The 14,538-nt window shown below is 41.9% G+C and overlaps 2 protein-coding genes across 4 annotated transcripts; both read left to right on the top strand.

The window, feature by feature from the left end:
• Nucleotides 1–895: 895 nt before the first annotated feature.
• On the top strand, nt 896–7,343 carry LOC148337632 (uncharacterized). The gene is made up of 10 exons (XM_088295925.1): nt 896–967; nt 1,690–1,870; nt 2,807–2,994; nt 3,092–3,307; nt 3,918–4,290; nt 4,538–4,671; nt 4,802–5,041; nt 5,685–5,846; nt 6,532–6,621; nt 6,691–7,343. Exons 2-10 carry the CDS (start codon nt 1,690–1,692, stop codon nt 6,853–6,855), a joined length of 1,749 nt encoding a protein of 582 aa, XP_088152051.1. The 5' UTR covers nt 896–967; the 3' UTR covers nt 6,856–7,343.
• Nucleotides 5,820–14,214, top strand: pir (pirin). 3 transcript variants are annotated; one of them, XM_088295924.1, is made up of 11 exons: nt 5,820–5,846; nt 6,532–6,621; nt 8,301–8,394; nt 8,482–8,574; nt 10,858–10,938; nt 11,845–12,051; nt 12,129–12,213; nt 12,923–12,967; nt 13,258–13,340; nt 13,411–13,477; nt 13,555–14,214. In XM_088295924.1, exons 3-11 carry the CDS (start codon nt 8,308–8,310, stop codon nt 13,671–13,673), a joined length of 867 nt encoding a protein of 288 aa, XP_088152050.1. In that variant the 5' UTR covers nt 5,820–5,846; nt 6,532–6,621; nt 8,301–8,307; the 3' UTR covers nt 13,674–14,214. The 3 variants fall into 3 exon arrangements, with proteins under 3 accessions (XP_088152050.1, XP_088152049.1, XP_088152048.1); XM_088295923.1 differs by lacking the exon at nt 5,820–5,846 and adding an exon at nt 5,973–6,009; XM_088295922.1 differs by lacking the exons at nt 5,820–5,846; nt 6,532–6,621 and adding an exon at nt 7,553–7,652 and having other exon boundaries at nt 13,555–14,208.
• Nucleotides 14,215–14,538: the final 324 nt, after the last annotated feature.

Here is a 14,538-nt window from a genome sequence, read left to right on the forward strand (position 1 = left end):
CAATTATCAACGGACAGAAATGATCTTTTATTTACTATTTCGATTCTTCATCTCATTTTGTTTTGAAAACGGACTAATGGGACTATTTTTGAGTACGTACAGCCACTGTTGGGTCGAGCTAGTCGATCTAATTTGCGTGTGGAGGGAATTCCAGTGTACAAGCAAAGTTTAATGGTGTTTTAAAAGTAGTGGCGGGGGGGGGCTCGGGTACAATCTGAGTAAAACGAAGTCAGTGAACGAGTGCACACTTATTCCTCTACAACTGCACTGATATGTCTGACTAGAGCAGTGCTTCTCAATTATTTTCTTTTACACCCCCCAGCAAGAAGAAAACAATTTGTGCCCCCCCCCCCGCCCCTAACTCTCACTTTCCGCCGCAATTATAAATAAACGCATTATCGTTGCAAAACAAGCCAACACGATGGGCAAGGAGAGCGCCACTGCCAACTAGTGGAGTGGAGGTGCAATTACACTTGTAGTATTTTATTGTAGTACGGGAGAAAAAAAAAGCATGTTTCTCCCAGGGTCACACGTGCCCCCCTCAGTATCGCATCGCCCCCCCCTCCCCCCTCTAGGGGGGGCCGCCCCACTAGTTGAGAAACTCTGAGTGTGAGCATACTGGCACATGGACCTGAAATTGGATATCAAGTATATATAAAAAAAAAATGCTCAGACAGATGATCACAAAAAGACATCCTCGACTGACAGTCAAAGATGAGCTAACTGGTTTACATTTTACATTTTAATGATTAAGTTGAAAGGCACAGTACATGCACACGTACTATATATTTAGACGCTGACGCTTATTTGCTGGCATCTCCGGACCGGACCGGACAGCTAAATGTGTAGTTGGATTGAGTTACATGAAAAGCACATCGCACTGCCGCAAAGTTTCATGTCCTCACAACAGCTGGGACACAAAAACATTTGCAAAGACGACCCGAGCTGAGCGTCCAAACACGACAAGGTGCAGTAAGACAATTCCTTTTGCCATTTTGATTTGGAAAAGTGACCAATTTTATCGCTTGAGCTTATTTTAGGGGTTAAACTGTTCCAAGTTTGCATTTCAGAATGTCGTTACAAACTCACTGAAATCGAAAACGAAAAGAGGCTCCATTTTGTGTGACCTGCATGGCGTGATATTCCACTTTTTTCCGTTACATATAACATACATAGATTATTACACTTAGAACTGACTGCCACATGCGCCTACTCTATTTATGGTTTTATCTCAAAATTAGTCAATTTCAATTTTTTTTTTAATATAGCCAAGTTCAAACTGGCATGTACTCTTGAGCAAAAACAGTCACGACGACATTGTCACTATAATTGCAGTAATGCTAAATTGTATTCAAATACTCCTTCACTTCTCTTATTTAAATGAAAAATATGATATAAAAAATAACATTTTTTTTAAATACGTTTTTCAGGTGCCTGAGTATCGAACAGGGTTGTTTAAAAAAAAAAAAGGCAGGAAAAAATATGGAAAGGTGATTGCTGAGTTGGATGAATCAAATTAGATGAGCGTTAATTCCTTTTTTTTCTTGAAAAACATAACCAATAATTGCCCCTTGAAAAAAAAGGTCAGTTATGCACAAATGTTGCTCCCTAAATTGCTCTCCAATTTTGGATTGCTGCAACGTGTCGTTGGTGCATGACTTTGATGTGAACTTTGTCTTCCTGCATCAGATGGCGATGCTGGACGTATTGATAATTGGCGGTGGGCCTCACGCCTTGACCCTGGCCAGCATGCTAGCATCCTCGGACCCCAAACACAAGTCAAATCCAGGACGTGAGTCAAACCTTCTCCAATCCGCCACTGAAACGCCAACATTTGAGCGCGACCACAAAATCCACCGCAGGCAAAGCGGTGACCACAAAAAGAGGAAGGTAACAAATGGTACAGTATGTTCAGCTCAACATTTCGTTCAATTCTTTGTGAAAATTGACAGAGAAGCATGAAACGCATTTGTTGTTTTATATCACTTATGGTGCTTAAATTTGAAACAATTTCAGCACACAAATATTACCGACACATTTATCTATTCAAGAGACGTCATTTACAGAACAAGAGCAAAAAAATATTGCACCAATCCGTCACTTTGTTTACAGTACTGTAAAAATATATATTTTTAACTTAAAGTATTCATTTATTATCTCACCCAAAAACATCCACAACCATGTCATAAGATGTAGAGTATAAAATGTTGCTTTCTGTTGCGTCAAAAGGCAGAATTACGGAGGAGTACTAATTGTGGAGCCTTTCAGGTTCTATTTTTTTCTTCGTTCACCTTTCAAATTTTCACGATGTCAGAGTGGTCAATTGATGGAACACTCGAAATTGTCACCAAGCGTGACTGTGAACGTGTGACTGTGTCAAGATAGCATGCGGGATGATTGGATGTGCAATATTATTTCTGACCACTTGGTGGCGTCTTTGAAACCTCAGCACTATTTATGGGGTGACTTGGGAGCATTGTGGGAAGGTGACACAAGGTTTGGAGCCACACTGCTCCTACCAGCAGCAGGTGCGACCAGCTGCAATCCTCAGGAAAGCAAGCAGTGGCCGCCGTAAGCAGAAGTGGCCAACAACGGCCAACCGACAGCAACAGAAACCGAAACGACACGATCACAAACAGACTACAAGAAACTCCTCAAGGTTCACCTCAGGCCTGAGAAGAAACGACACACGTGGATTGCTATACGGGGACATAAGAGAAAATAATTGAGAAGCACTGCGCTCGTGTGTGTGAGTGAGAGGTCCCCCCTGAACTTCGCCCCAGACGGCTCGCGTCTGTTTCCGCAGATTTGACGGTGGAAAAGCAGCTCAGCAAGTCCGCACCAGCTGATGACGTCATTCAGCCGCCAGCCTTAAACCTCCGAGTGGTCGACGCCTATGGCGAGTGGACTTCTCTGTGGAAGAGTCAATTCACTGCCCTAAACATCCCTCACCTGCGCTCGCACGCGCTCGTGCACACGGACCCCGTCAACAAGGTCGAAACGCACGTGCCAAGTTTCCAACCACATCCGACGTTCGAACAAGGCTTCCATGCGGATGTCTGTGTTTTTGTTTTGATTTGGTTTTTTTCAGAGCGCTTTGCAGGAGTTTGTGTTGAAGCACAATCGTTGGGCTGAGCTTCACAGGCTTCCTGACCGGGTGCTCATCCTGGATGACAACGCTTTCTTCAACGACACACGACTCGGCAGGAAAGAGAGAAAGCGTCTGAACGTGTCCTCCAACCTCAAGGACAGTTTGTCCTTCAGTCTGCCAGGAAGTCAACTCAGTGTGGATTTCTTTCAAGATCAGGTTGGACTGTCTGATCGAGAAAACGCAACGCGTCTTTGTGTGTCTTCAGCATGACTTGTTGAATTCACTTTTCAAGTGACCACTGTAGGTAAAAAGTTCTACACAATATGCAAAGTTCTGAGCATTTACGTTAGATGTATTTAGCATTTCATATTTGTTCATGTAAAACTATATTTGAATTCTTATGTTTGCATTTTGATTTCTGCAGTTGTTGTCCACATTGTTCTCTAGTTCTTGACGTCATTTCAGCTTTGCTTACAGTGTTCAATATTGTTCATTTATTGAAAATCCATCCATTAACTTATGATTGATTGTACATTTGTTTTTGTTTTTTATTTGTTTTTTTATGAACTCACCTTTAAAATGTAATTACCCGGACAAAACATAATATCTCAAAGATGAACCAATTCATCATTCTTGTTGTTGTTCGGATGAGATCTGTTCAAATATTTGTCTTGAATGAACATTTTCCAAAATGGTTGCGCCACAATTTATCACTTTTTATTTATTTTTTAACAATCATTAATTAAGACTTGCAAGTGGATGCAAATGTTGTTTGGGGTTTAAGGTCGTTGTCCAGTTGTTGAAACAGATGGATATGAACATACAGGTGGAGAGATACAACTTGGACAAGGTGCTTGTGAAGGGAACTGCCACTCGCATCACCGCGGTGGTTGAAAGCGAGCAACTGTGCCAAGCGGACATCGCAATCGATGAAGATGCTTTAAGAAAAGGCGGCGGGACCAGGAAGAAAAGAGTGAAACATTTCCAAGTCCAACTTGAAGATGGCGTCATGCTCAAAGCTCATCAGGTGGTCATGGCAACCGGGCCCACCCCTGCCCACATGGCAAACATCCCACAGTGGGTAACTAATATTGGGGAGAGCTACCCGGAAGAGGGCCTGCAACACACGGTGGACCTCATGCACTCTCTGTCAAGAACTCAGCAAAAGCTCAAAGACACGGCGAATCCTCTCACACAAGGTCAGGTGATTTTCTTTATTTATTAGTTTCTCAAGAAATGTTAGCGTGCGTGTGAAAATTGTCGCCTAGTTGGAGTTGTTGAGAGAGAGAGAGAGAGAGAGAGAGAGAGATTTTTTTTTCCAGTGAAGAAATGGATACAAAATAAAAAGCGTAAATGTTTGCAAATATCCAAAGCACTGTTCTTGTTTTCCTTCTGCTTGTTTTTCGAGGCTTCCTCATCATCATATCGCCTTCGGAATGTCTCCAGGCTCGTGCGTTGTGTGTGAGGCAGGCCAGAGAGTAATGGTCGTCGGCGGCGGCCTCACCAGCGCTCATGTCGTCGCCATCGCGCTGCAGAATGGGGCCAGTCACGTGACATGGGTCATGAGAAAGCACCTTCAGGTCCGTTCACACAAAAACGACACATTTGCCGAGATGGTGAAAGTGCTATCTGAATACATTTTAATGTGACGTTTTTGTGCTTCCACTGCATAAATGACACTCCTGAGCTGACATTTTTTTTGTCTCCCAGTTAAAACAGTTTGATGTGGGTGATGTGGAGAGCCTGGTGGGTCGCTACTCCCATGTGGAGCATGGCATCAAGATGGACGGCCAAGCCTTCCTCAGACAGTTTTTGAATGAAAGAAGTCTTCACAAGCGACTGGCGATGATTCGTCAGGCCAGGAAGGGCGGTGCCGTCACCCCCGAGGCCTACATCCACTTGCAGCCATTTATTTTGAAGGGACAGGTGGCCGTCAAGACGTATTGTCAGGTAAATTGCGTGGATGTCACACTGACGTGAAATTTTACGGAGACTGATGAGGATTCACAAAGAACGCGGAACGCTGGTGGTGTGCAAAGTTTGGAAATTTTGAGAACCACTTGGATCGAGTGAGACGATCACAGGGTGTTTACGGAAAAAGTGCAAGGGCACGTCAATACAATACAATCCAACTTTATTTATATAGCGCGTTTCATAACATCTGGAGCTGTAACAAAGAGCGTTCCAAATGGTGTCAAATAAATTAGCGGGAAATTAGAACACACAAAAAAAAAACACATTTACAGTAGAGACCAGAAGAACAGCAGACCAGCGACGGTCTCGTGTTGAGTCGAAAGCTAAAGGACAGAAGTGGTCTCAAGGAGAAAGCGTCTTTTTTTATTATTATTGTTAGAAATGTATCTGCAAAATTGAGAAGGAAGGTTCATGGGGGCCTCAACGTGACTCCTGATGCTGTACAGAGGTGTTCAGTCCAGTTCCCGAAAGTAAAAATCCTGCCACTCAAGCCGCCTTGTTTCCTTGCCGGTTGAGTCAAAGCATTTGTGGCTGAAGACCAACTGTGGCCGGGTTTTGCATTTCTGGTCCAGGATGTGACACTAATGGGCCAGAAACTCAAGTGTGAATCTCTGGTCAGGTGAGCAAAGCCAGCTGGTGCTACAGGAATCAGGCCTGGAGGCTGTCCCTCAGCAACGGCGACCACTGGACAGGCGAGAAGATTTGGTTGGCCACTGGATGCAAACTTGATGTCAAACAGGACCCTTTGCTTTCGGAAGTGAGGACGGAATTCCCAGTTCAGGTGAGGAAAACGACCTTGGACTTTTTTTTTCTGTGCAGCCTGCTTTCAGACTTGGCCTGAAATCTTTCAGTTGGGTGGCCAAGGTGACACAACGGTTCACAACACCTCAGTGAGAGGCGGCCGTGCGTGCAACCGCCATTTTTTTCCGCGATGGAGAATCCAGGTGAAGAAAAAAAAAAAAAACCTGCCAGTTTGGGTTTAGCTACAGTTGCTTGTACTCAAACGGTAGGTAAACGAACTTGCTACGTTTTCATTCAGATATCCAGAAAAATGCCCATCACATTCATCGTCACCGTCAAAAAACGGTCAAGTGCCCAGCTTTGATAAACTGATATGGAATCATATTTTGTGGTATTTTACTGTTGATACCTTAGATTATAAATGATTTTAAAGGAGTGTCCATTACTAGTGGTTTTCCCTAGCAGGAATTCTCCGTAGTATCTTAATAATTTAGTTTAGGGCAAGCAACATCTTGTAGCAAATAATTGACATCGATCCCAACACATTTGTAATTGCCTGTGTATGCCACTAGATGGCGCCAAAACAATATTTTTCTCTTCGACATTGCTTTGGCCTGAGCACAAAAAACGTCGAAAAAAGTAAATATACAAGTTCCTTAACATATAACTGAGTGTTGCAAATGCTAACCCCAAAATGAGCGGTGGTTCGCTGTGTTCCCATAAAGGTGCTGGATGGCTGGCCGTGCATATCCGAGAGTTTACGTTGGGCAGATGGGTGCCCCCTTTACTTGATGGGCCAGTACGCCGCTCTTCAGGTATTCTTTTCGAGTATACAACAACACCTTAATTACTTTCCAGTCGGACAGCATCAAATCCACCCACAGATTGGACCTCATGCAGTAAACCTGGCAGGTGGACAGGCAGCCAGTATGAGAATTGCCAAGCAAATCTTGCGCCATCACAACAACGTGGAGGAGGATGAGCTGAGAGAAGGGAGATCGAAAACAGAAGAATATATTCAGCAAATGCGAGGACTTTTGTGGTTCTAACTACAGCCCCAATTCCATTGAAGTTCGGACGTAGTGTAAAATGTAAATAAAAACAGAATACAAAAATTTACAAAACAAAATATATTTAATTGAATACACTGCAAAGACAAATTTAATGTTCAAACTGGTACACAGGATTGTTTTTAGCAAATAATCATGAACTTGGAAGTTTATGGCTGCAACATATTCCAAAAAAGATGGGACAGGGTCACGTTTGCCACTGTGTTACATCCTCTTTTCTTCTAACAATATTCAATAAATGTTCGGGAACCGAGGACGCCACTTTTTGAAGCTTCGCAGGTGGAATTCTTTCCCATTCTTGCTAATGTACAGCTTCAGCTGTTCAACGGTCAGCATTTTTGTTTATCATCCTAATGCCGGAATTTAGTGTTGTTTTTGTACTATAACGACTCATTTTACGCAGGTATTTAAGTACATTTCACTTTGTACTTTTGTTACATTTCTGAATTAAAAAAGTTGAATGAGTACTAATTTTCCAATTCTTTTTAAACGCAAGCACTTGCACATTTATTTAAGTACAGAATGTGCGTGCTTCTGGAGCGGAAATTATGAAAACGCTATAAGAAGTATTTGGCATGGTTATACGATGTGCATTTACTGTACCTGATGTTTATAATTGTATTTATATTTAATTTCTCTTGCTGGATGAATGTCTGTGGATAAGAAATCGCTGAGTCATACTTTGAGTCGTAGCCACGCCCACCGAATCACTTCCGTGTTATGGTAATGTGAGTGGAGAGAAAATAACATCGTCGCTTGGATTCACTGCCTAGAAGGTGAGTGTGTGTACTATATCTGCAAAATTAAATATTGCTTGCTCGCGTCTGGAAATATATAGCGTCGTTTTTTAATACATTTTTAAATGCTTCATAGTTAAACGGCGTCGTATTTGGGAAAACGCATGTAAAAACATTTAGCGAATAAATTTGTAATCTTTTTGATTTTGCTTCAAATTATATTTATGAATACATTTGGCGTGTTTACCATTTACGAACGACAAAGGGCTTATAAACGCAGCAGGGTGATCACGTCATCGAGCCGCGATTTATGATGCATTCGACGGAGGTAGGAATTCAGAAAACTCCCACCATCCCCCCCCCCCCCACAACTTTGCAACTCAGACCTCACAATTGAAAGGGTCGTTCTCGTGTACTGTTCCTAGAATGAAATCGGAATGTCCGCCCTCCCACTTTCCTCTAATCCAGCATTAGTGATCGGCTGACTACCGCTCACCTGATTACCCCCAGGCAGTACCAAGCTTTTAACTCTTACCATTAATTCCAAGCCCCCAGTTATGGACATAACTAGAAAAAACAGTAATTGATATTTGGAAATTTTACTGCGAAGAAATTCTACAGTAACGCACAAAATATTCAGTTGACATGGTTTTACAAAACAAAACAAAACAAAAAACTATTTTACAGCACAAACATGAGAAAAGTGGCAAAAACTGTACTGAGCGTGGAGCAGGCTGAGGGAGTTGGCGCTCGTGTTCGCAGAAGCATCGGTAGAAAAGAGGTACAGTATGTTTTGAGTTCATTAATTTCTGAACACGTCTACTTCCACTCTGTCAATAATGTGCTTATTCCCAAATATCTCGCCCAGTTGCAGAACCTGGATCCTTTTCTAATGCTGGATGAATTTCGTGTCGTAAAGCCTGCAGGTTTTCCAGACCACCCTCACAGAGGATTTGAAACGGTAGGTTTCTTTTTTGATAGACGATACAATGCCGATTATTAAGAGTTGAGGACACCAATTATCCATATTTGAAGCCGATATTCATTCCAACACTTGACTTTGTTGAAATACCTCTGAGCACATGTTTTTTTAAACAGCTTTTGTGATTTGCAACACATTAACGTTTCTTTAGGCCTTAGAAAATAGACAACTTTGTTTTAAAATTCTAACAAAAATGCTGGAAATTCCCAGCCTGAGCAACATATATTATAATGTCAGATGAAAACAGAAATATTGCCTTAAAGTTTCCTACCGTAAATAAAGTTTTCCAAAAATTCAATAGAACTGAAATGTTCATCATTCATTTATCATCTTTATTTTCAAGTTCAAAAACAAAAATAGTGCTTCCTCAACTGGCCAGCAGAGAACTTTACTTTTGACTTTAATCACTATTTTTTTCGAATAATATTATCATATTTTTCAGCTCGTTTACTTGCCAGTTGAGTAGACAAACTGTGCCAGGGTTTCCTTTCTGGACCTGGACGTCCCACCTCTGTCAGACAGGAGGTTGCATTTTGGTCATAGGTCTATAATGGGGGGGTGATTTGTCTCCATCTAGTGGCATCTATAGGCAATTACACTGTTTCGTGCTCCTTGCCACCCACTCGCAACTCGCTGAAGGGAGGGTTGAGGAAATATTAAAGGGTATGGGAAGTTCCGCCTGCTGCCAGAACCTTCTTCCAATGTCACCACTTGAATATCACAGCCATAAACTCAAAGCCAATAATAAAGAGTTCTCTTCACAATGGACACGCCCCCTCCCTATTTCACTGAAACCTAAAAAAAAAAAAAAAAATCCTCATTCGACAATGGAAACCTGGCAAATATTTTTCCATCTCCAATCTGCCACAAAAAAACCAAAGCCATCCAATTTGGGTTCCCGCATCCAACTCAGTTCTCGCCCATCACAAGCATCTCTGGGCCACAACATGCCCTTCTCCTCCCGCTTTCACAATCCCGGGTTTCAAGTTTGACCCTCATCTTTTCTTTGACTCTCACCGGCCATCTCAGTAGACTTTTAGTTAGTTTTTTTTGTTCTAACTCTCTGTAGCGCGATGAGATTTCTTTGAAATGTAAAGTCCATGATGAATAAATGAATTCTTATTCATTCTAAACGGCCGTGGCAGCACTCAGTCCGGGCCACCCACCAATTGCAAAAATCCACCGTATCTCTCAAGACAAACTTCAAGCCAGTTTATTTCAAAGGTTCCAGAATAATCTCGCCGCGTGGGTGTACTCCCAGCATGCCTTTCTGCAGGTGTGTTTGCTCACACTCGCATGACTTTGGAGAAGATGCAGCTGGGCTGAAAGATCACAGGAGGCTCGCAGTAGGAAGTCTCACTTTCACGTGTTCCCTTTTGAACTCCCGACCCCAAACACAGCTCTTCTCTTGACCGCAGCCTAAAGGAACACACACACACACACACACGCACACACACACGGTACAAGACTTGGAACATGACACTTCTCCAACAAGGAGGTTCAGTTTTTCATTTGTAAAAATATGAAATAAATAAAAAAGTCACAGTTCATCATTCGTGAGTCTGCTTGAATCACATTTTTAAATGATTGTTATGCATTTGACACGTAGGCATTCAGTGAAGTCCGGCTTGCATAAATCTTTGCACGCTCATCATTTATGACATCACGGCTGCACAAATAATATCGAGACTCCTTCGGCCATTCTGGTTTAAAAAAACAAGATTATATTTTTGCTTTTCAAACGGTCGCCTGTTCCGACTTTCGGGTGTGTTGATTTTGCATAGCGCTGCCCCCTCGCGAGTGAGTAACCAATCACAAGACGCGTTCATCACCTTCAACGTTACGCCAGTGAGAAATCCGAACTGTCATCAACTCACGATCTGATTGGCTTTTACAAGTGTCAATCAAATCTGACAGTCCATCGACGATGACAGAAGAGATGCCCGCACAATTGCATCTGAAGGTCTCGCAGAAAAATAGTGCGCGCTCCTGCTATTGTGAAATCTGCCTGGCAACACGAGCTCGCAGAATTCTGATTGGATAAAAACTCTCAACTTGACTGACGTGTTATGTTTGATTTTCGGACATTTTCTTCCCTTGAGGCTGTCCTCTGGATCACGATGAAATGTCCTTTTAATCTTCCAGATGCTCGCCGTTGGCGGACTTCCAATCTGTCTTGTGAGCTTGTTCTCGTGTTGTTGAAGATTGATGAGGAAGTTGAGCATCGCTGCTTCAACTTTTGTTGTGTTGTTCCCCGAACAGGTAACGTACGTGTTGGAAGGCGTCATAGCCCATGAGGACTTTTGTGGCCATTCGGGACGACTGAAACCTGGAGATCTGCAAGTCATTATCTTCTTATCATTTACTAGAGAAAATACATGCCAATCATATCTGTGGTATGAAGCCTTGGTAGGAATTTGCGACTTGAACAAAAAAAAAAATGACCTTGCATTTAAAGTTGACCTCATCACCAGTTTGAAATGTTACAAATGACTTTTTTAAAGATTAAAACGAGGAATGTTTTTGATTCTGTTTCTATACTGCTCTTATATTTGGGGTCAGTTTGAACCCTTTAGATCAGGCGTGGGAAAACTTCGGCTCGGGGGCCACGTGTGGCCCGTTAAACGTTTTAATACGGCCTGACGAACTTGAAAAAAATTTAATGAATAAACCTTGTTCATGTTTTATTTTCGAAATACCCCAAAAATGTAATGCTTTTGTTCACTTGAATTTAAAATTTAATTTAATTTTTTCTCTCCGATGAGGTGGGGTGACCAAAACACTCCATCCATCTGCTCCTGGTCCGGCCCCTCTGTCAAATTTTAGAACCCTTTGTGGCCCGCCAATCAAAAAGTTTGCCCACCCCTGAATTAGATGTTTAACGTCTCAAAATATATCACTGACATATTTTCTTGCATTAAATCTCATGATATTTCCTAATTCAAAAATGTAATGTGATGATATATTTTCACTTTTAAAATCCTTCCAAATGTATTTATTTATTTTTTTTTTACACCTGTGGTCAAATTAACCTCAAACATAATCCATTTTACAATTCTTGATAAGAGAAACAGTTTTGCACCCCTCTATTTGAGAAGCACTCCGTTAAGCCCCGTCAAATATACAAGTATTACTTTGGCACCATCCCGTAATATCGTGGTGCCAAGGATCTACCTTGAAATGAGCGCAGGAGTTTCATTTCGCCAGACGACTGCCCTGTCAAACCGGTACGTGTGTGTGCGCGTCTAGTGGATGACTGCAGGCCGGGGAGTGGTTCATGCTGAGATGCCCGTGTCTGAGGAACCCTTGGTGGGTTTGCAGCTGTGGGTGAACCTGTCCCGGCAAAATAAGATGGTGGAACCAGCCTATCAGGAGTTGCGGAGCGTTGATATTCCCAAACCAAGTCACGGTGGCGTCACTGTGGCGGTGATATCTGGAGAAGCCCTCGGAGCAAAGGTGTCTGATTTTTTTTTTTCGTGTGTCCTCTGTACAATGAATGCATTTCGTTTGATTTGATTTGTGCTGCATTTCAGTCTAAAGTCTACACAAGGACACCGACAATATATTTGGATTTTGTGCTGAAGACTGGAGCCCAGCATGTGCAGCCCGTCCCATCCGGTAAATAATAGTCAAACCGTATATTTGATAGTTTGGTTCTTGGAATCATTCTGTGGTGGCCCATTTGTTCAAATAGCTGATATTTGTTCATTGTTTTTAGCTTTATGACCTCGAGGGCCGCTGCCCTGCCTCTTTTATGTCTCCCTCCTCCAGTGCTTGTCATCCGGTGGGAAGGGCCCCCCTGGCTGAGGGGGGCACGTGTCAACCTGGGGGAACATGCTTTTTTTTCGCCATACAACAATGACGTGTAATTGCACCTCCACTCCAGTAGTTGGCAGTAGCGAGTATTAACGCTGCGGTGTAGGTTTGTTTTGCAATGAAAATGCGATTATTTAGAGTTGCGGCGCGGGGTGGGGGCGCACATTTTTTTGCCCTACTCCAACATACCTTATTTCAATGATCAGGATCGTTATCAGGCTTCTTCAGAGATTGCTGATGAGCTGATCATTTGAATCAGTTGTGTTAGAGTAGGGAGACAAATTATGTTCTTCATTATAATTAGGATTTTTTTTTTTTTAATGAATCGGCCGATTAATCTGTAATCTGTATTTTTTTCTGATGGAGAAACGTCGAGCTTTAAATGAACTCAAATATTCAATTTGTCAAACTTAACTTGTTTGGGTATCAACTGAGTAATTGATGTTTACAAAAAGAATAATCTCTTCCTTTGTTAGGTCGATTCAAAATAATTGTTTTTTTATTTTTACAGGCTGGACTGCCTTCATTTACACTTTATCCGGAACCATTTATGTTGGTGAGTTGTCTTTTTTTTTTTTTTGGTTTGGTGTGTGAGGAAACCCTTTTACACAAAAGCCGCTATTTCCAGTGAGACGTCTATTCCTCCTTCAAAAAAAGTTTGATTAGGGACAAGCAAGCCCTTTTCTTCGATCGGGCGAAATTGCTCTCAGATGTTTTGATGACACCAAAACAATGAGTTACGTTGACGACACGGACACAATAACAATGAGTCAAATACTTTTGATGGTTCTTGGAAATCAATTTAACGAGGCTGAGATGTCCTCGTTGTACATTGTTCTCTTTCAGGCCCAGATGAGGTGCAGCAGAAGGTGGAGCCCCATCACACGGCGGTCTTTGGAGATGGCGACAGTGTTCGATTTGAAAACAAGGTCAGAGACAATTTTCATCGTCTCATTCACGATCGTTCGGCTTCAGTCCACCTCTTTTTTTTTCCTTCAGGGTTCCGACAGTTGTCATTTTGTCCTGATAGCCGGAGAACCCATCCATGAGCCTGTGGTGAAGCACGGTCCGTTTGTTTGTCCGCAACATTGTGATGTTTGTATTCTAAAAAGAACCAAACGGCGTCATGTGTTTGCTCTTCAGGTCCGTTCGTAATGAACACACAGGAAGAGATCGACCAAGCGATCAGCGATTACAGAAATGCTCAAAATGGCTTTGAGCGTGCCTTAAACTGGCGATCTCAGATCCGAGATTCTTTTTGAGCGCTGACGTTTTACAAAATTGATTGTTTGCCGCTTGGATATTTTTTTAGTCATATTTTCTATCAGAAAATAAATGTACATTTTAACATTAAAATACAGTCACAAAATTGGTCCAAGCATTCTACAAAAAAATGGAGCAGTGGTTTTATTCATAAATAGTGTTTTCAAATTATTGTAAGCTATTGTCATGAAATGCACACTTGCGTTAATGCAGCACTCGGATACATGAAAATGAAAAATTAAAAAAATACTTAAGTCAGTGCTTCTCAAATCGTGGGGGTTGGTGCGAAGCTGAGGGAAGTGCGTGTGACCCTGAGGAACATGCTTTTTTTCCCGCTGTACTACAATAAAGTGTAATTAGACATCCACACCACTAGTTGGCAGTGGTGCTCTCCTTGCCCATTGTGCGCTGCGAGTATTAACGCTACGGTGTAGGTTTGTTTTGCAACGAAAATGCGATAATTTAGAGTTGTGGTGGGGGGGTTGCGAATTGTTTTCTTCTTGTTCGTGGGGCGTAAAAGAAAATAATTGAGAAGCACTCCCTTAAGTATTTAAGATTCAGTTCAAATATTTTGCTTATAAAAGGTAAATGAAAATTGGACGTAATCAAAGAGTTCTAAACGATTCAATGCACATAGAATGTACTAACAAATTAGATGTAACTGAAGTGTACATCACAAATTATAAAAAAAAAAAATGGTGTGAGACAATTCAAGTATATGGAACTCTATGAAATGTTAATTTGACTACTTTCACAAATGACTGAATGTCATTACGAAAGTTTAAGGAGTTCGTTTTTGTCTTGTTTTGATTTTTGTTTAGTTTTTAGTTTTCTTTCAGCTGATTTGATGACTGTTGGCTGAAA

The sequence above is a fragment of the Idiotropiscis lumnitzeri genome, chromosome 5 (assembly GCF_059441095.1).
Source record: "Idiotropiscis lumnitzeri isolate Australia: NSW breed Sydney's pygmy pipehorse chromosome 5, RoL_Ilum_1.0, whole genome shotgun sequence".
In the NCBI taxonomy this organism is placed as follows: domain Eukaryota; kingdom Metazoa; phylum Chordata; class Actinopteri; order Syngnathiformes; family Syngnathidae; genus Idiotropiscis; species Idiotropiscis lumnitzeri.